This window comes from Poecilia mexicana, unplaced genomic scaffold, assembly GCF_051168715.1.
Source record: "Poecilia mexicana isolate PSO_F unplaced genomic scaffold, ASM5116871v1 scaffold_16, whole genome shotgun sequence".
In the NCBI taxonomy this organism is placed as follows: Eukaryota; Metazoa; Chordata; class Actinopteri; order Cyprinodontiformes; family Poeciliidae; genus Poecilia; species Poecilia mexicana.
Genome location: NW_028263385.1, coordinates 31,443,490 through 31,468,486, shown reverse-complemented (window position 1 = coordinate 31,468,486; position 24,997 = coordinate 31,443,490). Strand labels below are relative to the sequence as shown.

General features: G+C 36.7%; 1 protein-coding gene across 1 annotated transcript in view; it reads right to left on the bottom strand.

Moving 5' to 3' along the window:
- adcy3a (adenylate cyclase 3a) overlaps positions 1-24,997 on the bottom strand; it is a 52,843-nt gene that overhangs the window by 8,927 nt on the left and 18,919 nt on the right. Inside the window, exons 5-18 of the mRNA XM_088013819.1 lie at positions 21,968-22,095; positions 19,369-19,527; positions 17,400-17,565; positions 17,048-17,167; positions 15,301-15,443; positions 12,843-13,004; positions 12,618-12,705; positions 11,025-11,141; positions 10,561-10,841; positions 9,512-9,593; positions 6,760-6,918; positions 4,420-4,566; positions 2,693-2,806; positions 794-920 (exon numbers count right to left, since the gene is read on the bottom strand). Of these exons, the coding sequence (XP_087869945.1) occupies positions 794-920; positions 2,693-2,806; positions 4,420-4,566; positions 6,760-6,918; positions 9,512-9,593; positions 10,561-10,841; positions 11,025-11,141; positions 12,618-12,705; positions 12,843-13,004; positions 15,301-15,443; positions 17,048-17,167; positions 17,400-17,565; positions 19,369-19,527; positions 21,968-22,095 (1,993 nt within the window). The remainder of the gene's footprint in view (positions 1-793; positions 921-2,692; positions 2,807-4,419; positions 4,567-6,759; positions 6,919-9,511; positions 9,594-10,560; positions 10,842-11,024; positions 11,142-12,617; positions 12,706-12,842; positions 13,005-15,300; positions 15,444-17,047; positions 17,168-17,399; positions 17,566-19,368; positions 19,528-21,967; positions 22,096-24,997) is intronic.

Below are 24,997 nucleotides of genomic sequence, written 5' to 3'. Positions count from 1 at the left end.
ATGTTTTACTGAAATTTTTTGGTTACATTTGATTTACTTGTTTCTACTTTTGATTCTGTTAAAGTTTTCTATTCTGTTGTGTTAATTTCATTTTCCAAAAAAGTAGAAAATTATAGAGGAAAACTTTTAGTTTGACCTTTAAGGTGTGAAAACTGTGCTTTGAGAGCCACAGAGTCATGAAGAAATGAATGTTACTCTGATCCCTATCTTGAAAAATGTTAAGGACTTACAGGGCACACAAAACACAACAGCTTATTAAATGCGTCCCACTAGTTCTTTGTGTCATTGTACACAATAATGTTAAGTATTTATTTATTTACTTAACTATGTATTAATTAATTTATTTTTAACATCCCAGTTGTTCTGAGTTTATACTCTATTTGTTATATTTATATTAATTAGTTTTACTTCTGTGTAACCAGGTTGTTGTTGTGTTGCAAATTTCTGCCCAGGTCCCTATTGAAAATGAGATCTAGACCTCAATGGGGTCTTAAATACAGGAAAAAATACATAATAATAATAATAAATTAAGATATATTATTTTATTCAAAATCTGACTTGCCTTTGAGAGTTGCTATTTTAAAATTTTGTTGTGCTTTATTTGTGCACAATGACATTAAAAGGAATTCTGATTCCAATTCTGATTATGACATGCATTTCTATACATCACGGAACTCTGAATAAAACTATGCTATTTCAGATTTGCAAACAAATCAGACCTTGTTTGCAAACCTTTGGCTTATACTCTACAACTCATGCTCCAATAATGCCTAGGTAAAGGAAAAGGTCGTACCAATGCGTAGCATGAAGTTGTTGAATGACTGGTAGTTGATGTTCATTAGTGTCACCTTCATGGCCAGAGCAAAGTCTGCCAAGTCTGCCAGGTGCTGCCAGCGCTCTCTGTCAGACTGCTCTTCCTTCTGTATGACAGGAATACAATGCTGTAGCATAAGGATGATTGTTAACGTTAACAATGTTAACAATGTTAACAATGTTAACAATGTTAACAATGAACAATGTTAATGTTAACAATGTTAACAATGAACAATGTTAATGTTAACAATGAACAATGTTAATGAACAATGTTAACAATGAACAATGTTAACAATGAACAATGTTGATGAACAATGTTAACAATGAACAATGTTAATGTTAACAATGTTAATGAACAATGTTAATGTTAACAATGAACAATGTTAATGTTAACAATGAACAATGTTAATGTTAACAATGAACAATGTTAACAATGAACAATGTTAATGTTAACAATGAACAATGTTAACAATGAACAATGTTAACAATGAACAATGTTAACAATGAACAATGTTAATGTTAACAATGAACAATGTTAATGTTAACAATGAACAATGTTAATGTTAACAATGAACAATGTTAACAATGTTAACAATGAACAATGTTAACAATGAACAATGTTAATGTTAACAATGAACAATGTTAACAATGTTAACAATGAACAATGTTAACAATGTTAACAATGTTAACAATGTTAACAATGAACAATGTTAACAATGAACAATGTTAACAATGAACAATGTTAACAATGAACAATGTTAATGTTAACAATGAACAATGTTAACGTTAACAATGTTCAGTGTTAACAATGTTAACAATGTTCAATGTTAACAATGTTAACAATGAACAATGTTAATGTTAACAATGAACAATGTTAACAATGTTAACAATGAACAATGTTAACAATGTTAACAATGAACAATGTTAACAATGTTAACAATGTTAACAATGTTAACAATGAACAATGTTAATAATGAACAATGTTAATGTTAACAATGAACAATGAACAATGTTAATGTTAACAATGAACAATGTTAACAATGAACAATGAACAATGTTAACAATGAACAATGAACAATGTTAACAATGAACAATGTTAACAATGAACAATGTTAACAATGTTAACAATGAACAATGTTAATGTTAACAATGAACAATGTTAATGTTAACAATGAACAATGTTAACAATGAACAATGTTAACAATGAACAATGAACAATGTTAACAATGAACAATGAACAATGTTAACAATGAACAATGTTAACAATGAACAATGTTAACAATGTTAACAATGAACAATGTTAATGTTAACAATGAACAATGTTAATGTTAACAATGAACAATGAACAATGTTAACAATGAACAATGTTAACAATGAACAATGTTAACAATGAACAATGTTAACAATGAACAATGTTAACAATGAACAATGTTAACAATGAACAATGTTAATGTTAACAATGAACAATGTTAACAATGAACAATGTTAACAATGTTAACAATGAACAATGTTAACAATGAACAATGAACAATGTTAACAATGAACAATGTTAACAATGAACAATGTTAACAATGTTAACAATGAACAATGTTAACAATGTTAATGAACAATGTTAACAATGAACAATGTTAACAATGAACAATGAACAATGTTAACAATGAACAATGAACAATGTTAACAATGAACAATGTTAACAATGAACAATGTTAACAATGTTAACAATGAACAATGTTAACAATGTTAATGAACAATGTTAACAATGAACAATGTTAACAATGAACAATGAACAATGTTAACAATGAACAATGTTAACAAAGATACCGTTTCCATTCACCAGTGACCCAAACATTACTTAAGAGAAATTAGGTAATCTGTTTACCTTCATGTACATGTAACCATCATTGACATCAGAGGTGACACCTGATGCTGCCATGTATGTGCTCCCAATGGTCTTGATCTTTGTGATGTAGCGAAATTTGGGCTCATCCAGTAGCTGACATTGATGCATATAAAGAAAGATAAGAACTTTATTAATTCCACAGGAAATCAAGAATATTTTCAGGGCCTGGGTTGTCTTGATTTGTTTTGGGACTTGATTCTAGCTTTAATATTATTCTGTGTTCATTAGTCTCTTTCTTTGACTAGATCAGCTTTGTCTGTTTGACCTTAGTTCAGTCCTTTAGTTTTATTATGTTCCTTATATGAAGCCCAGTGTAAATTCAATAAAGAAGAGTCTTCATCTCACCTGCTCAGCTAATCACCTCATTAGGCTCCTCCTACCCAGCCATCTCCTCCAATCATCAGAGTTCGCTCCCTCCATAAAGACCGGCATCCTCTACACCTGTTCCTCAGTCGAGCGTCAAGCAAGCTGCTGCACAACCTCCATACAACCTTATGATATGCCGGGTCCTCACTCCTTTTCATGGAGATCACTAGCTTATTTTTGTTCTTTTTAATCTATGCTCAAAAGCTCTGCTTGCGCTGCTAGCACGGCCCGGGGTCTTTCTGCATGGAGTTTGCATGTTCTCCCTGTGCATGGTGGGTTCTCTCCAGGTACTCCAGCTTCCTCCCACAGTCCAAAAACATGACTGTCAGGTTAATTGACCTCTCTAAATTCTCCCTAGGTGTGTGTGTGTGTGTGTGTGTGTGTGTGTGTGTGTGTGTGTGTGTGTGTGTGTGTGTGCATGGTTGTTTGTCCTGTCTGTCTCTGTGTTGCCCTGTGATGGACTGGTGACCTGTCCAGGGTGACCCCGTTTCTCACCTGTTGACAGCTGGAGAAAGGCACCATCACCCTTCCCATCCCCTAAATTGATAAGTGTGTTAGAAAATGCATGGATAAATGGATGGATATATAAGCTAATTTCTTTATTTTTAGTGCTGTTTTGGTGATACGAAACTGTGATTACTTGATTAATATTGTGGAATATGGAAAAAATTGAGAAATTACTAAAGATCCCTTTAAATTTGAATGGTAATAATTAATGGATATTAATGTATTGAATTTTAAGCTGCTTTATTCTGGACTTTTCTTGGTCAGTTTTTTTGTTGCTGTGGTGAACTATTTGACCTGCAGTCTTGCAAAGACAACAGCATTACCATTCCAGAATTGGATGGTGAGCCACAGCTCAAAGGATCAAATAAACTGATAGATTGTGACCAAACTGGTCACTAACAATGAAACTTTGAATGAACATTGACAGATACATTGAGAAGTAATAAATGACACATTGGACAAACATTTGACACATTGAAAAGACTATGAATTATTATTTTTTTCCAATAGGGCTCAATTTTGTTTATTTGTAAACTTGGATCCAAATATCTCAATGAGTTAATTCTCTTCTCTCACAAACTGTGTATGTTTTCCTCTGTTGCTCAGACCTAGGCTCCCACAAATTCTGAATTTTCTGATCAGACCCAACATCCCCTACAAGTCTGTAGTATAGGTATTAGTCATTGAAGTAACTTACCTTACTTGTTATCTAATAACTATCAAGGATATTAGGGTTATGTACATTACATAACCCTTTAAATTGCCTTTTTTAAATTGTGAATAAATGTTCCTTACAAACTAACTATCCCACATCTTAGGGACACAATACTTACACTATCAAAGTCTGAGATGATCTCGTTGAGAAACCGTAGACATTCAATGCCACCATTATTGATGCTCTCCTCTGTGTAAAAGTCAGAGAAGTTGGGAATTGAGGCAAACATGACACCAATCTCATCGTATGACTGGCTGTACAACTCCTGAAAAAAATAAATGCATAAATCAATTCAGAAGCAAGACAAAGTGAGATTCCAATCTGTTATTTCCTGAATATTTGAAGGTTTAATTGTAAAATCAATTATTCCATTTTCTCTAACTTTTGCAAATGGTAGTATGGTTAGGGGTTTAAGATCTCAAGATGTAAAGGGCATGAGAAATAAAATGTATAATTATTATTATTATAAAAGCATGTTAATCTACACAGAAAACTCTCATTACTTGTTATCCAGGTCACTCTTCCAAATAAGATCTGGATCTCAATGGGGTTTTACCTTGTTAAGTAAATGAAATAAAAACAAGTTGGAATTTAATTATGGAAAATTTAGTTTAGTTTGGAACAACATAAAAGTTTGAGTTTAAACTTTTTGTAGAATTATGTTAAAGAGATTTGAATTATTTCTTAGAAAAAAATGATTTGAGTAAGAGTGACTTAAATTTGTCATGTTAAAAACACTTAATGAATTCAGTTTAAAAAAAATTGTAAATTGAGTTGTACAAACTTAATTGAGCTGGATCATCATTGTAATATATTTGGCTTCTTGTCTAATGCTTTACATGAAGGAGCGATCCTGTTGGGAAGCTGCTGGGGTTTTTGGTTTCTTTGGGGTTTTTCTTCCATTTCCTCTAGTCATCCACCAGATGGAGAAAGGACATTGCCCATCAATGGCTGAAGATACAAATTCACATCATCAGCCAGTGTATAAGAGAAGCCAGTTGCCAGTCCTTCAGTGCCTGAGCGTTAGCCATTCATGGTACTCTGCGCCCCTCAGTGTTTGCTCTTCCTGAGTCTCTCTTGAGTGTTTAACTCAACTCTCCTTTGTGATCTCCTTGCAGATTCTGTAGTGGGGCTCTGGGTGTTACCCTTTGTGTCTCCTGAGTCCTTCCAGTTCGACAACAAGAAACTCCATAAAGAAACCTCTGGTTCGTTATTCCACGACTGGCGATATTCCTCTTCTTGTGCTGCTACCTGTCTCCACGCCAACAAAAACAACAACCTAGCAATCATCACCGCTCTTGTCTCTCTGGCTTCCCTGGAAACAGTTTCACTCGCACCTGGACCAAACATCTCAAGAAACTAAGCCCCAGCACCAGCCTTTCTTCCCCCCTGGCAGATGTATCTCCACTGCACAAGTAAGGTCATCCTCTCAATCTCTCATTCACAATCTGTCGAGCTGAGCTCACTTCTCATCTCCTCTGTCCTCAGTGCTCCAGATCCCCCCCAGCCGTTCCAGTCCCCTGACAAAGGAAGCTCATTCATGTCTTTGTGTACATTAAACTTTATTTTACTGATTCATCCATCTCCTGAGTGCGTCCTGTATGTGGGTCAAATGATCATTTGTGGATGCTTCAGTTAGTTTTATTGGTAACCAAGACAACAGACGTAACGTTGCAACCTTACATGTGAGCATGCGCTGGTGGGTATTACTATAACCCCACTAACTAGAACCAGCACCAATACATAATCAACATCAGCATACTACATGCCTCCGTTTTTAATTTAAAACTCCTGCAACTTTTTATTTTTCTATTAATTAGAAAAGTATAAACCAAAAGCTAACCAGAATCTAACTTTGCATAAATAACTTGCATAACAATATTAAACATCTATTGCTCTGCTATATACTTTGAACTGCCTTGTTGCTGAAATGTACTGTAGTATATAAATATACCTGACAGGTCCACAGTTTAGTATGTTTTGGAGTGACTCCTCTTCACAAAATGTCTTCTCATATCTTTTCTGATCATCACTCTCAAATTTATTTCCCTTTTTTTCCCCCAAGTTTCTTTTATCACAGAGGGTCACCCTAAAGTCTTCACTTAACATACCCTAATTGAGCTGTAAATGGTTCAGAGCCCATGAGTCACTTAGGTAATTTTGATCAATCCACAACTAAAGTAAAAGTCCAACTTTTTACAGTTATAAAAAACCCCAAGATGTTTTATATGCCGTATAAGTTTAAAAAACAAAATTGTTCTTACTTAATTAGGGCAATCAATGTCAAATGTAACAGATTTGTTTAAAATAATTTTCTGCACATCAAGTTTTGCTTTACCTTTAGACCATTTAGAAATTTCCACAAATGGAAATGATGAACTGGATTTATGATCTCAGGGGTGTGCACTGACCTGACGTTTAGAAAGGTAAAAACTAATTGTAACAACAAAGGTCTTACCTCATCCCTTTTCTTGGAACCCAGGAAGTGTCGAGCCACGTGTTCAGGTAACATGTTTGTTACGAGAGCTTCATTCCAGCGCCTCATTTCATATACTTTCTCCTTCTGCTCATGGACTTCTATCTTCCATAAGAAAAGCGTGCGAGCAAGCTTCTCCACCTTCAACCAGGACAGTTGATATTAGCATTATTAATTAATAATATTAATTAGCATCAGACAAGCATAGAATTAAAAGCTCATAAGAGCTTGTTTTAAATGGCCAAAGCACTTCATACATTTCACATTTTAATTCATCCATTGACATACACATTCATATGCTGATGGTGCTGCTGGATTGCGGCGACATCTGCCCTGGGACAGTCTGACAGAAACAAGGCTGCCATTCACCGGCACCACCAGGCCCTCTACTGTTGTGTCCTTCGCCAAGACAATTCAGAGGCTGATGGAGCAGGAACTGAACCGGTGGGTTTAGGAACTGAACTGGAACTCTTACTAAGACCGTCCTATTATGTTTACTTAATTTGTCAATATACACACTATATTGCCAAAATATTTGTTCACCCATTCAAATAATCAGAGTCAGGTGTTCCAATAACTTCCATGGCAACAGGTGTATAAAATGAAGGACCTAGGCATGCAGACTGTTTTTACAAACATTTGTGAAAGAATGGGTCGTTCTCAGGATCTCAATGAATTCCAGCATGGAACTGTGATAAGGATGCCACCTGTGGAACAAAACCAGTTGTGAAATTTCCTCGCTCCTAAATATTCCACGGTCAACTGTCAACTGTATTATAAGAAAATGGAAGTGTTTGGCATGTTCAGTTGACACAATTGAACATATGTCACTGAATAGTCAATCAGTTATGTGGGTTTGTCGCAATTTGTCCCACAGTAAATGCCCCTTACCTGGAGGACAAAATTGCCAGGTCTACCATGAGCTACAGTCTGGCTACTGGTTTGCTGCTTGCTTGCTATTAAATGTGATTTAGTGGAAAATAATCGGAAAAATGTTAAAAGTTATCAGTGGAACATGCACAAGACACCCTTTACCCAGAGGATTTAGAGGACAGAACAGACTTTATTCCATTGTCAAAACGGAAGTCTGGAAAAATGTAAAAGTTGGACAAATGCCTGCAGCTGACCTCATGAACAGCTGAATACAGTGATCAACGGTATTAAAACATGCTCGCATGAAGGTTTTCTCATCATTACATCATATGCTTAATGGTTAAATTACAGATCGATGCATCAAGCTTGGTCCAAAACAATAAATGTGTGCTGTTTCTGCAGTCTCTTTGTAAAGCAGTAACTTCTCAGGCATGTGGTACAAATATTCATACACAGCCTGACATACGTGATCAAAACATAGTTCAGATACACACTATTAAGTAATTGCTCACCTGCTTGTTGCAAGTGCAAAACATGCATGATACAACTACGCTGAAGATGCATAGACATGACAAAAATCACGACTGGTCAAATATTTGGAAGATTTAAAAATACATATAATTAAATAGATGAAAAATATCCTCCAGCAAAGCCAGTTTTGAGCAGCAGGACAGTAACTCCAGCACATCATCATGCTACATCTGGATGTTCTGGGTCTAAAGCCAAAAGGCTCAGATTATATTTGCTGCATATTCCAACAAACTGTGTTGGCAAAAATGTCTCAGTGGGACGGCTAACCAGCAGAACTGCTGACAATATTTTTTGCAATAAAAACAAAATGAAAAACACCACGATTAAACGTTAATGTACTTATTTAACAAATAAAAACAAATTTCAACAGCCAACAGAGACCTGAAAACCATAAGTAGTCATTGATATTGAAGATAAAATAAGTTAAAAAAAAATAAAAAATTTGTACAAAAAATCAATTTCTCTGTGGTTTCCAAAAATAACTCCGTGGGTCTGATGTATGAGTCGTTCAAAATACTTTGCTTGTCTTGCTTTCATTGCATGGCTGACTTTTGGATGAGCAAAGAGGAAAGAAAACTATTGGGGAAATTATTTTTCGACTTGACAGCAAAATATTATCTGCTCTGGGCAAAGTGTGGGTGAGCATTTGGTCCGGACCCGTATACGGACATGGGCTTGATGTCTTTTTTTTAAAATCCCAACGGATGGAAAGAAAACACTGCCACAGTTCTATAAATATAGCATTTGGGCCTGATGTGGCGCAAATACAGAATTATTATTTCATTTTTAGGAAGATTTGGTCCAGACCCGGACTGGATCAGAGCCAAAGCTTTTCTGAGGTGCCAGAGCGGTTCATGATCCCAACCCAACCCGGAGCTGGTGCATACATAAACCCAAGTGACTGTCATGTGATCTGGAGCCTTCATAGATTTGATCAGATCTTGATGCTGTAGGTTTGTCTGTATATAAACACAGAGATGTCAGTCACAGATTGTCAGAGTTGGGTCCAAATGTCTGGTGGGACCATGAGACGGGGAGGGCTGTAAAATGCCCTGCCCGGGGGGCAAAATTGTTTCCATTTCTATTTTTCTTACATGTTTTAAATGTTATATTTCTTTTAATTAAATTAGAAACATTAGAATACTATCCAAATGACTTTCTTCTACAATTATTATTGAAGGTTTCCTCAAATAAAGGCATTTGAAAAACCTTCAATTAAATTCAAGTGCCTGTCGTGGCCTTCTAGGTTCCAAAACCAAACATTTCCAACAAAAGCCCTGGGTGGTAACATGTGGTTTGATTCTTGCCTCTTGCATGCATGTGAACTTACATGTCTGGAGAAGTAATAGAAGCTGACCATCATAATGAAGATCATAACTGTCATGGTGAACTTGGAGGGAACCATCTCTGAGCTGGAAAAAGAAAAGTGTCATTCTAAAATATCAAGGTGAAAACCAATGTTCCATTCCTAGTTAAAGGACGAATTGCTATTTATATTCCCTATTTCCTGCAAAGTGGGGCTTTTGTACAATGCCCCTATTTTGGTGTTCTAGCATAGAACTGGAGAACATAAGATTTGTGTAACCCAGAAAATTGTCATACATCATACACATCACACGAAACTCTATGTTGAAGCTCCTACATGTGCAACAGCTGAGTTAATGTTAATGCTTTCTTAAGGACTGCACTCCACCGGTTCAGAGAATTTTCTTCTCTTTCCCAGTGATGGAAGAACAAAATTACATAATTCAGTTTTGCAGTCTGTCTGGGAGCTCTGCAGCTTACCTCTGGTCAACCATCCAGACAAAATGCATTTTTCTTATGTGGAGTCTGACAACTTTATATACTGTTGAGACGCTTTACCAAGGTCGAGAAAGAGTCACATGCTGTTAGACAAAAGGCCGATTGTAAAGAGTTACATTTTTGATTCTGTTAGACGCTAAGGCCCATTCCTCAGACAACAGAAACTTATCAGGCCACAGAGACATGGTGTGATTTCAGGGAGTGTCTTCAGTCCATATAATCAGCTGCCCTCCTCCTTCTCCTCAGACGCTGCACAGACTTTTTTAGAAACTCTTCTCGAATGTAATGGTAAAGCGTCTCCTTTCAGCGCTGAAAGTGAAAAAAATAAGTAAAGTCTGAATGCTTTTCTTGGCTGATTTTATGCTCCATGTGTCAATATAAATTATGATTCATCGATTAGGATGAATCATACACACAACATACATAAGACGTATGAGTGTTTCCTAAGAACCTGACACTTTGCAGAGACTTTGTACTTATTTCTACTACTTCAAATAAAAGATAGTTGACTACTCTTGTGGAATTTGCGTTGCCCTTTACTCTCACAGAACGTTTTCTGTTTTCAGAAAGTTTTACCTGTATTCTTGGAAGCGAACCATGTCGTAGTGGTCAAAGATGTCTTTCCAACTGTAGATGTTAACGATGCCAGTTGTTGCTGTTATAAGTAGCATCAGCGTAAGCTTGACCATGTGACTGACCTGAACTAGCATGGTAGTGGCTATTAGTGCAAGCACTGCTATAAAGCTGAAATATTTAGGATTATTCACGCATCCTCCAAGCCTGGACTGTGAAGATGAGGAAGAAAACGGAGCCGCTGTGGTGCTGCCTGAATCTGGGACTCCAGGCGTACAACTGAGCTAAATATCAAAGAGACATAAAGGGAAATCAATGGTTATTTCTAAATATTTTCTCTTTCAGAAACCATTTTAACATGGTTTTCTAATTAATGGCTGCTCTAGATGCACAGGAGTTTTCTCTGTAAACATGAATTTACAGAAATTACAAAACCCTCTTGTTAGAAATAAGTCAAAGCCACTTACCATATCTAAAAGGTCTGCCATGGTTAAGATGAAAATAGCTGCAATGGCCCACGTATTTCGAGCCCAACGGGTGTGGTCAATCCAGATTGAGAAAGACACCAACTTTTTGGGAAAGACCTTAAATGAAAGGATATATTTTGTAAACTAAGCCAATCATTTGCAACTTATCTTTTTCATGCCACAACAAACGGTACACAGCTGGTTTCTTTTATTAGTTTTACACAATCTAGCTTTAATGATTAGTTTTGCTTCCCACAGCCTAGATAGACAAGAAGTTGAGGAGCAAAATATTCAATTACTGCTTTATTTTTACTTGGTTCTTTTTATTTAGAACTTAAAATTACAGATTGTATTTATTTTGTTTTCTTCACACACCTCATCTTGCTTCCATACCCTACAGCCAAATGATAATGCTGCAAATGTCCATTGTCTTTCAATGTGCAGGTGGTCAGCCCAATGTCTTCCATGTTAGAAAGTCAACAGAATGTGACTCTCCCATGTAACACTGTGTGGAATCACCACAGCATTTGTGATTTGTTCTTTACACAAATCAAACAATTTTCCTTTTTTTTGGAATGAGACTTTCTGCTACTTCTGTAATTCCGGTAAAATAAATGAGAAAATGTGTATTTTGCAGACACTGTTGTGACATTTTTCCTTCTGCGGTGTTCTTTCATAAAACAGTCAATGATTGTAAGGCAGCTAATTTGGGATGAGTACTGTAGTTTTGGGATCAGAGTATACAATCAGATAATCACCTTGGGGTTGAAACCAACAAGATACCCAGGCAAGATCACTGCAAATGCTCTGGGTGAAGCATGTCAAGTGCATGTTCCCCACTGACAATGTTTAACCTTTTTTTTTTTTTTGGATTATTTTTCATTAAATTGGTGCACATTCCTAATAATAACCCTGATAAAAGCCCACATTTTATCAGAAGTTAATTTCCTCTAGGTAAAGGGCGTGTAACACAGGATAAATTGTGTCCACTGATTGGTCAGTTGACAAACCCACTGGACTGGTTGACAGGTGGCGTGACATCAATTTTAGTTGTTTTTTTATATCTTTTAGTAGAATTTTTTTATTTATTATTATATTTTAATATTTTAAATTTAAAATAAATATTTAAATATTTTAAAATATTTATAAAAATCTGTAGAGGTTTTTAAAAAAAAATTTAGTTAGAGAAAACTAAGGGTAGACTGACATTCACAATCAGTTACGAGTACCTCTTAACTCTTGTGGCATTGCAGGCATGTAAAATGACAATATTTAATGCAGTATTGACGGTACTAAAAAGCCTTAAGCACTATTTAGATTAAGTCTATATTTTCTGTTCTCATGAGATTGACTGACTTACTTTGTGTAGCTTGTTGACCTAAACTGAGTTTGTGAAAGCATCTGTCAATATTCCGATATTGACCTGCCTGGTAAATGTCAGGAAATGACATGACTCGACAAAATCAAAAGTATTACATAAAACCCAAACACCCCAAGAGTTATGTGGTATCCAAAGCTACACTTTTATAGACAGATAATAGTTTAATAAGTTATGTTAGTGTATGATGGTGTAGAAATAGCTTTGTAACTCACTCCTGGAAAGATAGCCGCAAGAGAGCAGATTGTCAGGATAAACAGCAAAATCTCTCCTACTCCAAAGGTGATGTAGTTTATAATGAGCCTGTTTAAAAACAAACATACCAGATAACATTTGGGACCAAGAGCAGTTTGTCAAAAACATTAATGAAACTTTTTCACAATTATTTTTTTATCTGTGTTATGAAGTGCTATGGGAAATGATTTTGGTGTAAAACTGACCTGGGGTCTATGAGTGCCTCCATTACTGTAGTAAAGAGAAGAACAACACAGGAGCAACAGAACGCAGCACCACTCTGCTTCTCCTTCTCAATAGAATAACGAACCTCTAGGTCTGGATCCACAAACCTCAAAGAAAGTCTGTTGGTGTGTTTTCCCTTCAGACTGTCAAGACATTAAAGTTCAGGCGTTATAATGAGAGCCTTTACATTTTTGGCATTCTCTGATATTTTTTTAACTATTCTAAAAAAATTGCACATCTGTTCTCTAATATGCTTCCATGTTTTTTATGTGGGTGTCTATTGTCTTAATCCCAAAACTGAATCAGGTTTTATGTCTTATGGGTTAGTCAGGGAGTTGTCCATATACATTTCATGAATTAGATCTGTTTTGGTGTAAAATGTCGAGATTACATTTGTTCTGAATTGGCACAATGCAAAAATGAACTATTTTAAATTAAGCTTAATTCAACAAAATTTTATTTGGTTGCATACTATGGGTAGGTTTATCTCAGAAAACACAATATGACTGGCATGCCTCTTTGTAAGCCAGTCAATTACCTGGCAAGCATAAATGCCTATAAATGAATACCAGGAAATATTTGGGCTATGCCAGAATTATTTCTAAATCTAGATTTTTTTTTCTTATGGGGCAAATAAATGACTAATTAACTTTCATAAAATAAAAAAAGAAAATATTTAAAACTTAATTTAATTGCTTCAATTGGTAACAAGTAATTCAATTATGTTTATCCAACTTAATTCATTAAGTTAAATTAACAAATTTAAGTCAGTCTTACTCAAATCATACAGCTTACTTCAAATAAAAAGTAAACTAATAAAGGATTTTTTGGCTCAGGCTGCCTTTATTTGAGAGCAGTTAGACAGGAAAGTGGGTAATGAAAGAGGGGGAAGACATGTGGCAAAGATCATCAGGCCGGGAGTCGAACCTGTGACAGCGCCTCCACAGCATGAGGGGTGGTACAGGATCTGTTCCTGGTGAAGCTTGTGTCATGATGTCAGACATCGGATACAAACGTGGCTTTGCATTTAATTGTTTCAAGTAAAGTGAAAGTAAAAAGTTCCTTTAAGTAAAAAAAAAAAAAAAACTTTTAAGTTAATTCAACACAAAAAAGTAAGTTAAGTAAATTAAGTGAGATTAATGTCCATAACATGAACTGCAGCCTAAAGACACTTTTTAGAGTGTAGACTTATAAATAATTTATACTTTTTTTTCATTCTTTTGTAATGTTGCCTAATATTAGTTGTGTTGTAAAGTGGCTTTATGTAGATATTAAAAATTAAAGGAGCCAGTTCTCAATCACGGCGAAGTTGCTTAAAGTTTAACTGGTTGCTGTGTTTAAGGTTCTTATCTTCCTTCTGTCAGCACCACATGAAGAGAGAGACATTGAACACTTTGTTTTGTGTAAAATAAAAAGCACATTATGACTTCACTCATCTCTCAATTTCTCACCGCTCTTCCAAACACAGACAAGACTCTAGTACAAATTAGGAATTACACTTTTACATAAACAATATACCATATTTTCCGGACTATAAGCTGCTACTTTTTACCTAAGCTTTGAACCATGCGGCTTATATGTGGATTTTTCTTCAACCACCAGGGGGCTCTTTAACAAGAAGTGAATCATTGGAAGTCAAAATTGGAAATAAAAGAAGAAAGCGCCCATTAAAACAGAATTAAGTTTTAATAGGAAATTGAAATTTGAGAATGTTGTTGATCAGTTACATAGCATTGAGGGGACAAAGAAGATTTTTCGTTTTTTAAATAATACTGGGATCATTATAAGATTTTGAGGTGTAGATATTAGGATCCAATAGATGGCAGTAGTGCATCAATAATGGAAACAATGGATGCAAGCTGCTGTTAAAATCTGAAGAAGAAGAAGAAAAAAGCACCCATTTTCATTTAGCACATGCTAGTAGCCGACAGTAAGGAGATTTTTCTCTTCAAACTCATAATCAGTTCAGTTAAATCTAAACTTGTCAACTTTTTCTTTTTCAACCATAATAAATGTGATATTCAATTGACCTGTTATGACTCAGATTTTGGGTGTCCGCTCCCCTCTGCTGCTGCATCGTTGTGGAAAACCTGGAGCGGCAGAGATATCTGTGGCTTATAGTTCGGTGCACCTTATAGTCTGGAAAATATGGTAATTTAGAACTAAAGCATGTCATTTCAGCTTCAAATATGCTCAAAGCAGACTTGCACATGATTGCCTTGGGATATATCAACATTTGCTGCAACAGACTGGCAACACAACCTTTTGCAGAGCATTTTCATTGAAACTACAACCAGTATAGATACAACAATGGGAGAATATAGAAGATGCGCTTATTTAGCAGTCAGGAAAGAATTTTGGGGAATCAGTTTTCTGACTGGAAGAAAATGTCAGTATCACTGGTCATTTCTGGTTCAAAAGGAAAAAATTGACACTTACGCTTGAACTGTTTCTCTCTCCAACAGAGCCTCATTAAGCAACTTGTTAAGCTCTTGCTCATTCTCTTGGGCATCAATCACCCGTTCAGCCAGGTCCCGCAGTCGGAGCCTCCTCCGTGGATTTGGAAAAGATGGGTTCACTACCTGCAGTCCCAGAAAAATAAAAACAAAATTGTGTGCTATTGTTATTGTTTCTTTGCTGGTTTATTCATTACATAAAGTGGTATTCTCATATTATAGACCTACCTCTATAATAAGGTTTTTTTCCTCTCTTGATCTCAAAGGCAACCGCTTTTTTCTTCTGGTCCCTCCCTGCCCTTGCCTGTCTTTTTCTATATTTTTGGAGCCTTTCTTTTCACATCCTCCAAATCTACAGATTATGGATCTGGTCAACCAGTCTCTCAATGTAATTGATCAAATTTTCTCAATGAGAAGACTGAGCACAGGAGAGCCCTAATGTCCTACGTGGACACACCCGGCATGATTCACCCTGGATTTATTCATGATAACAGGATTTCTGCTGTTTGGAGCTTGTGGATTCCTCGATTATCGCCAAATTTGTGACGGACTTGGCCGAACTAGCAAACACTCAGACTGTTGGTGTGGACAGAGACGCAAGTTGGATGTGAGTCTTGCCGAGACTCGCAGCCCAGTTGAGGACTCAAAACTCACTAATGGAATGGAATCGATCTTGGAGAAGTTGCTAGTTTCAGCTCAGTGGAACGACCAAACTAATTTGGATAATTGGGAACTGAGATGTATCGAAGGGACTTTAGGAAGATTGAAATTTATAATCTACCTGACCTAAGACATTCTGTATCTGAATTGGCTTTTCCCGTGTGGCCTTGGAAGGGCTGCATATTTCCAATCTCCTTGAAGATATGTAAACGTAACACTCCTTCCCACCTCACCCCCTCCTGTATCCATGGAGCTGTGGAGCTGAGCGCTCCCAAGGACATTCCTCGATGATAACACCTTTATCGGACTTCTGCCAGGAGCCTGAGCAATGTGGTTTCATGACCCTTTGATGGTACCGCCTTCACTCATGTCTTTGTTTTGCCCTTTGTTTTGTCTGAATGTTGCCATTTCCTCTAATGTGTCCTTTTCTCTTTTTTATTTTATTTAGTTTACCTGTTAGAAACTGTGGAGTACTCACTTTTAACCCAGAAAAGGAATTAGATTAGTCACTCTTTAGCTTATTTTTTCAGAAACTGTAGCGTATTCACAACTTAGATGCAGCGACCAGAAGCCCAAAGGACACTTTTGGATGATTGTCAATATGGATTTAGAGCCAAAAGATCAACTTCAATGGCCAAAATACAACCAGTAGAAGATATAGAAAATGTAATGATAGAAGACAATATACTGTGGGAGTGTTATATAGACATAAAAAGTATTTGACACGATAGACAATGAATTACTTTTACATAAATTAGAGAAATATGGTGTATGAGGCATTGTAGTCTTGGATAAGAGTTCCCTGCATCAAAGGTATCAATATGTACAAATAAGTATCATACATTCTGATTTACTAGAAGTTACCTGTGGAGTCGGTAGTGGGTCCTAAACTTTTATTTTACTTTACATTAATGATATATGAAATTAATTTAAGTTGTTAACATTTACTTTATTTGCTGATACTATCACACCATATTCATCTGGTAATAGTTCAGACCAGGTTCTCACATGCATAGTAGGAAAAAATATCAAATTTATCAAAATATCAAATATTTGACCTGACTGCTTACCCTTGTGTCCAACTCTTCTGGTTCTTCAGGTGTGTTGCAGGCTGCCTCCACGCTGCCGTTACACTCTGTTGTGTTGATTAATAGTGGGGAATTTCCATTAGAAGAGGTTACTGACAGCTTCTGAGAAAAAAACAAAACATGGGTCTTCTGTGATTATGAGTGAAAACTTACCAACTATGTATGTATGTAGTTCTAAAACCTTATTTCACGGCTTTTTCAAAGAAAAATGTTTAAACGTTTTCAAAATTACATCTCTCTTCCGTCCTGTCTTCTTGTACATACTGGTGATGAGAACAGTGAAAATGTTTGAACATTAACATACTTGCTGTGAGTGTCTGGATGTTTAACTAACCACAGGACTGATTCCATTCCTTCCCAGGGGATCTTTAGGTACCATCACCAGGTAGGTCTCAATACCTCTCTCTCTCAGGTAGTCACAGCGATCGCCTCCATTTCCTGGCTCCACATTGAACTCTCCATGAAGACACTCCATGGTACTTTGTGAGATGTGAACACGTCTAATCCAATAGCACAAAAGAATGAAACATCAGATTTTTGTTTTTAGTTATTGTTTTTGTTTTGTTTGTTTTACCAGCCCAAAAAACATTTTTGGAGAGAAAATTGCCTTTTGGTGTCTAGTGTGATTAAAAAAAATTGCCCATTTTTTGTGTTTTAGTACACCTTTATCAAATTGAAGAACTTATACAAATCAATTTGCATTATATGGCTTTTTTTCCCCCAACTTTTAACATTATGTTCTCTGTTCTCTTATGTTCTCAGAAAGCCATCCGAACTGGCTTTCTGTTAAGCTGTGACATGTTGAGGATGGTGTCACAGCTAGTGTGTCCTACAGATGACATATTTGCCCCTGCCTAGTGCTGTCTCCATTGGCTGAACTTTTCCTCTGTGTTGCCTTTAAAGTGTCTCAGAGCTCATCTGTCAAGATGCGTTTCTCTCACAAAGGAGACATCACTCCTAAAGGTGACACCACTAACGGAGTTCCTACTAATGATACATTCTGACTTCTCTATAACATAGAAAAGATTCCAGGATCAGAGCTTCTGTTTTTTTCTGTATCTGCTCCGTCTTCTCCAATCCCCATTCGGTAGCTCATACTGACTCAGGTTCTGGTTCTGCTGGAGGTTTCTTCTTTGGAAAGTCAACAACACATTGCACAGGACTGTCCATGGGATTGTTGAAGCATTCACTTCAGGAGGAGTGAACGCTTCAAGTCAATGACTTGATGCTCTGCTGGGTTTCCAAAAATAGAATTTTCCTCTAAGCTAATTTGAATAATAAACTAAGCTTAATGCACTGATTGATAGCTAGAATCGATTGGATTTATAAGAAATTTAATTGAAATGCCTTGTTTTTTGCCAAGGTAGGCAGGCAAAACACCACACACACTGTCTGCTACCTGGCCTGAACAGTGAAAACTGGGATTCTTCCATAAAGACACCTCCAAATGTGCCAGACTATCAAATATGAGCATTTGCCAACTCAAGTCGGTTACAGCGACAAACTGCAGTCAGGTTGAGACCTCGTTGAGGACAATGAGCATAGATAAATCTTGTTTTTTGTTTGTTTGTTTGTTTGTTTTTATTAGGTGAACATGTTGGATGTGGAGGTCCTTGGCAGGTTTGGTTATTTCTGCGTGGTCTGTAAAGGTGGGGCCGGTTGATGTACTACCAAATTCTCAGAAATGCCTTTAGAGACGGCTTATGGGACAAGAATGAACATTCAGTTCACGGGCAGCAAGTTCTGCTTGACATCCCTGGAGTCAGAATGCCAATCGCATGCTCCCTCAAAACTTGTGACATCTGTGGCATTCAGGTGTGTGATAAAACAACATATTTCAGAGTGATCTTTTATTGTGGCCAGCCTAAGGGACACCTGTTCAATAATCATGGTGTCTACTCAGCATCTTGAGCTGGAATGGATTACCATATCTATGCAAAGGAGAAGTGCTCGCTATCTCAAATTTAGACAGATTTGTGAGCAATATAGAAAATGTATCAAAAATGTTTTAGATCTTTGAGCTCATCAAATGAAAAATGGGAACAAAAACAAAAATTTTATGTTTGTTTTTTTCTTGAATGTAGATGGATTTGTTTGTGAAATTTGTGCCATTCACTACAAAATGCTGTCTTAGTGTAATGCTCAGGAGAAAATGTCACGGTCAGACAGTGGGGAAATGGGAGGTTGCCCTGTCGATACATTCTGCCACAACCAGCCCTTTGTGGACATTAATGCTCTTGACATGACCTGAAATGAAAATAAGTTTGACACCCTCGAGTTATATGAACAGAACTTGCTCTTACCCTGGAATGCCTCCTGCTTCCATTTTGTTGGCTACTGTGACATCCGTAGACCAAACATCATACTGCCAGCGTTTCTGTCCCAGCACTCCTCCAAGTACTGTTCCACTGTGAACTCCAACCCTCATATCAACATTGGTTTGGGTTTTTTCACGAACATACCTAGGGTAGTTTCACAAAAATGTATGCTAAATAAAAGGCAACACAAGGTCCCCTTAAAAGAGAAAGTTCCTGTACAAAAGCTTATTTTCTTATATCTAAAAACTGAAAACAGCTAGAATACATTTTGAACCAACAATGTATAAAAGGTAATTATTTCTTAAACACAGAGAGGACAATGCACATTAGAGAATATGGAAGAATTAGAGTTTTTATCTGTAATCCTTCAGTGTAAAAATTATAAATATAAAAGCAGTGTACACAAGTTAACAAGAATTTTAAACAAAAATTCGTCAAATAACATATCATGTAACAAACTTACAAACTAATTAACTAATTTCAGTACTGGTTATATACACATTCCACCAGTATTTTATTCCATAGAGATTTTAAAGGTGTATTTTAAAGATACATACACTTTTATAATCACGGTTTTAGGTTAAATAGAGATCAAACTTCTCTCATTTTAGGTTAGTTCGAATTACCAAAATTATTTCTAGTTGCTAAATAAATAAAATTGGTGTCCATGGCAGCATGTACAGATGCAATGGCTTGGAGCATCTCTCACTGCCTTGTTTTTATTTGGTTTTATTTTCTAGTAAATGACTAGGATCATCAACAGTTAAGATCTTTTCCGCATTGGATTACGGAGTGAAGAGTGCATAATCGAGGACTTTATACAGATGCACAACAGCCAGCATGTTTGGCAAGGGATCCAGCACATCACCAACTTCAGATCAAACACCACCACCAAAATCTCTGGGGGATGCTTCACTGGCAGAGGAGATCATTCATTTCTTTGCCCATTTTGAGGCCGAATTACTGTAGCTGTCAATTCCTCCTCAGCCTGACCATCACTGAACAGGAGGTATGGAGAACCCTGAGGGTAGTGAACTCTCGGAAAGCTGATGGACCTGATGGTACTATTAGAGGAAAATCTGTAATCTAGTTCTCTGGTGGTTTTTGATATGTTTTCGGTTTCTAACGCCAGTTAGCAAAAATGATTCACACTACCCATCATCTGTTAGGGATCTATATTAAAAATATTAGGGTAATAGAGATGCCATCCTGTGTCACTGAATGCATGTCAGCCTGACCAAAGTGCTGCATCCTAATCAATTTCTTCAATGATCTCTTTAAGCTTGGAAAGAATCAATAACTTTCCATCAGAGTGATCAATATAACACTGAGGGCAAAGTCACCAACAAAGTCCTTTATAGATGGACAGATGACTGACATGAAACAGCACCAGGTCATTCCTGTACAGTATTTGGCATCACTGAGAACCACCCTAATATGGAAAGAACTATATATATATATATATATATATATATATATATATACACCACAATGTCCCAACCGGACATTGTGGTGGTGGATAAAGAACAGAGGAAAGCCGTTGTGGTGGATGTAGCAATACCAAGTGACCACAACATCAGGAAAAAGGAGAAACTGGAGAAATACCAGGGCCTCAGAGAGGAACTGGAGAAGGCCTGGAAGGTGAAGACCACAGTGGTGCCTGTGGTCATCGGGGCCCTCGGGGCAGTCACCCCCAAACTGGAGCAGTGGCTCAAACAGATCCCAGGAACAACATCAGACATCTCAGTCCAGAAATGTGCAGTTCTAGGCACAGCCAAGATACTGGAGGAGAACCCTCAAGCTCCCAGGCCTCTGGTAGAGGACCCGAGCTCAGAGGATGAAAGAGACCACCCACGGAGGGTGAGAGGGGAATTTATTTTATATATATACACATATATATATATATACATATATATATACATATATATATATATATAGTGAGAGATAGATAGATAGATAGATAGATAGATAGATAGATAGATAGATAGATAGATAGATAGATAGATAGATAGATAGATAGATAGATAGATAGATAGATAGATAGATAGATAGATAGATAGATAGATAGATAGATAGATAGATAGATAGATAGATAGATAATATTTTAAAAGACCACACCAATCCCAACAAGCCCGGTCACTATGCAGCCACAGAAAGCTCAGCAGGAACACAAACCAGCATCACCTGATCAGAAGCCCAGAGGCATTATAGAATTACACTGAACAGAAAACCACCATCTCTGATGTTTACATTAGAATCAATTCATTAGCTCCCAGTCTTAAGTATTTCCTAATTTTACTAACCAATAAGTTTGGTATAATGTGAAAATCACTTTTACTTGTTATTACTAGATAATGAGATAATTTTACTTATAAAGGAATTATCATACTGTCATGTGGCTAGCTATCAATGCACGAGATCAACATCTTGACAACAAAACATAAAACAAAAGTGTAAGAGTCAAATCAAAACATTTAAATTCATGAAATTTTCTTAATTTTGTGTTGTAGAAACATCATGTAGAATAAGCCAGAAAAAGTATTCCAATAGATGGAAATTAAAATCAGTAATTTTTTGCACTTACGAGATAGCATCCACCATTGCCAGGCCCATCCTGATGGAACAGGCAGCATGGTCTCCCCTGTATTCTGGAAGTCCACAGATGCAGTAATAGCAGTCTCCCAGGATCTTGATCCTCAATTGATGATATTTCTGACAGAAATGTACACTGAGCTTAATTAAACAGAGAAAGAGAATACATATACACACACCTCTATCTGTCTGTCTGTCTAAGTGTTTGGAGATAGACCCAGATTACAACATACACAGGCTTTTTAACATCTTTCAGGGGGGGGGGGGGGTTCTCTACATTCTCTATTGCTACAGCTAATGTGATGTAAAATCTCCTTGTTTTCTGTAAAGGAAAGTGTTTTCTCTATTTTGTTTGAAAAATGAAGTGGAAGTCTTTATCTTCCCCAAGATTTAAAATCTCTGCTGATCTTCTGTTTGGACATGTCTTTTCTTCTGTAAAATGAAGAGTCTTTTCGTTGTTCCATTAGCTTGAGTTACAGTTAAGTCCAAAACATTAACATACCTGGCTGATTTAGAGTTAAAGCAGTCTTTTAATTATAATATTTGTTTCAACAAATTTGAGAACATCCACCATACAGTCTGGACTGGAATGAGAAGGATAATCTGTGGAAAGAACTACAGATTAAGGTTATGGTGAGGAGGCCCCTGCCTTTCCAGCGGAGGCATTCAGAGGTCTCTTTGCTGGTTCCAACACCTGCAGAACTTTGTGTTTCCTCAGGACAACCTCCGGGGGGTCTGCCTAAAATGTGCCCCAATGAGACAACTCCCATAACCTCTTTGTGGAATCCTCCAACCACACAGCCATCCTCCATAGACTCTTAATTGGATCCTCTGGTCATCCATCTGAATTCCATTGACTTCACCCTCCTGAATTCTGCTTATGTTTTTGTTGTTTCTCGCCCTCCTTCTGTGGCTGCCCACATGTTGGTTGCCTCATTCTCTTTGTTGTTTCTGATGAATCCATTAATCTTTACATACTGCGCTGTGCAGTACTGAACGATGGCTAGTGCCCTTCCCCAGCAACCATTACCAAATGGTACACAACCAGGGACAAAAATAGACTTACACAGACTCATTGTGCCCACTGCTGAAAAGTTTTATCTTCCAGAATCCAGTTATCAAACTGAATGTTTCCTAAGTATAGGGCTTCACATTTTCAGGGAATTCTCTCAGTAAAGATGTTATTTAGGTAAACACATATCTGCTCCCATAATACTTTAATCACCGGACAACCCCAGAAGATATGATTTGCCCTATTTGATCCACAGAGTCTCCAACAGGTGTCTCCGATCCCCCGGTGTCTTTTCTGGAGTCACAAAATATTAAACCGTGTTTTTCCAATAGAATTCTCTCCGTGTGTTGGAGATCAAGATCATCCAGTGTAATTCGTTGATCTGTTCCCATGAGATAGATCTATTTCCTTCTTTTATCCACTTGTTTCTTATGTAGTTTATGTCAACTTGCTTAGAAGATAGAATACCATTGAAACGTCCTGGTTTAGGGTGCACAACTTAGAAGCACAACCCATGGGTTGTGCTTCTAAGGCCTCAATACACGTATTGAGGCCTTAGTTCTCATGCTGGTGGTCGCAGATTTGATTCCCAGCCTGGCGACATTTGCTGCATGTCTTCCCCCTCTCTCATAACCCTCTTTCCTGTCAAGCTACTTTCAACTAAAGGCCACTAGAGCCAAAACCTTTAGAAAAAAGTCCTGGTTTGTTTTTTTCCCAATTGTCATGTATATTTAGTTTGAAATAGGCCCTAGCTTACAGATATCTGAACAAGTCATCCTTTTCCAACCCATTAGATTTCTGAAGTTCCTCAAAACTCTGAAACACTCCCTTCTGGGTAAAGGTATAGTAAGTGGCTAATCCTTTTTGGATCCATCCTCTAAATTTCCCATCAATCTGTTTTAGTTTAAAAGCTTAATCAAAGGCACCATATGAGAATTTTTATCTGAACATCTAATTTTCAAAGTTAAACTACCTTTCTCCAAGAATCCAGCATTGTGTGTAGCATTACTCAGCCCCTCTTGTAAATCCTTGTCCATTAATACTGATATTAAAGATATTCCTTCCATTGTTGTGCCTTCCATATCTTTTTATCTTGCATCATAAGATGGAGAACATAGACAAACCACTGGTCTTAACTGAGCTGACAGGTAGACCAGTACATTGGGAAGACCCAGTCCACCTTTCTTTCTTTAACTGCAGGGTTCTGTACCTCACTCTAGCCTTTTTACCCTGCCAAATATACTGAGATATTAATCTGTCCCACTCTATGAATAGCCTGTTCAGCCCCCTCTGGAACACCACAGATCCTGACATTCTCTCTCCTAGATGGTCTCTCCAGGTCCACCAGCTTATCCTCCAGATTCGTGTGACTTTAGCAGCTCTGCTACCACTTCCTCCATGTTTTGGGTTCGCTCCCCCGTCTTCTCCAGCTGCTCCTCTACTTCACTAATCCTTGTGTTTTCTTTTTGTAAATAAATAAATGCATAAATAAATCTACATTGGTTATGCCAAAACAATTTTTTTCAAAAGCTACAAAAAGTGATTGCTTGCTTACTGAACTCAAAGATTTGTATGTGTCCTGAAAATGGCTTACATAATTTCAATTCAAGTAATGTTATTAAGCACTTCACATAAAATTACTTGGAGTTTATTTATTGGTCCCGTATTTCTGTTAGTTGATTTTTTTTTTTTTCAAAAATTTCTGACTTTTCTTAGCTTTGTTGTATAATAAGAACAGTTATTTCTTTGAGTGCCTATCTGTTTTTTTAATAATGCATTTCATTTCCTCCATTTTATAAAACAAAAATGTCTCTGCACCTTGTAACAAAGCGTGAACACCATGTAACCTACCCACCTACACTTTTGGCTTTTAACCTAGATGATAATTTTATTAAAATTTTTATTATTTCCTCATTTTTATTTGGTGCATTTTATATAGACTTTCTCTTTAATTTCATTGTTTATTATCTTTTATATTCTGCAATTAGATCAGAGCATGCTATATATAAA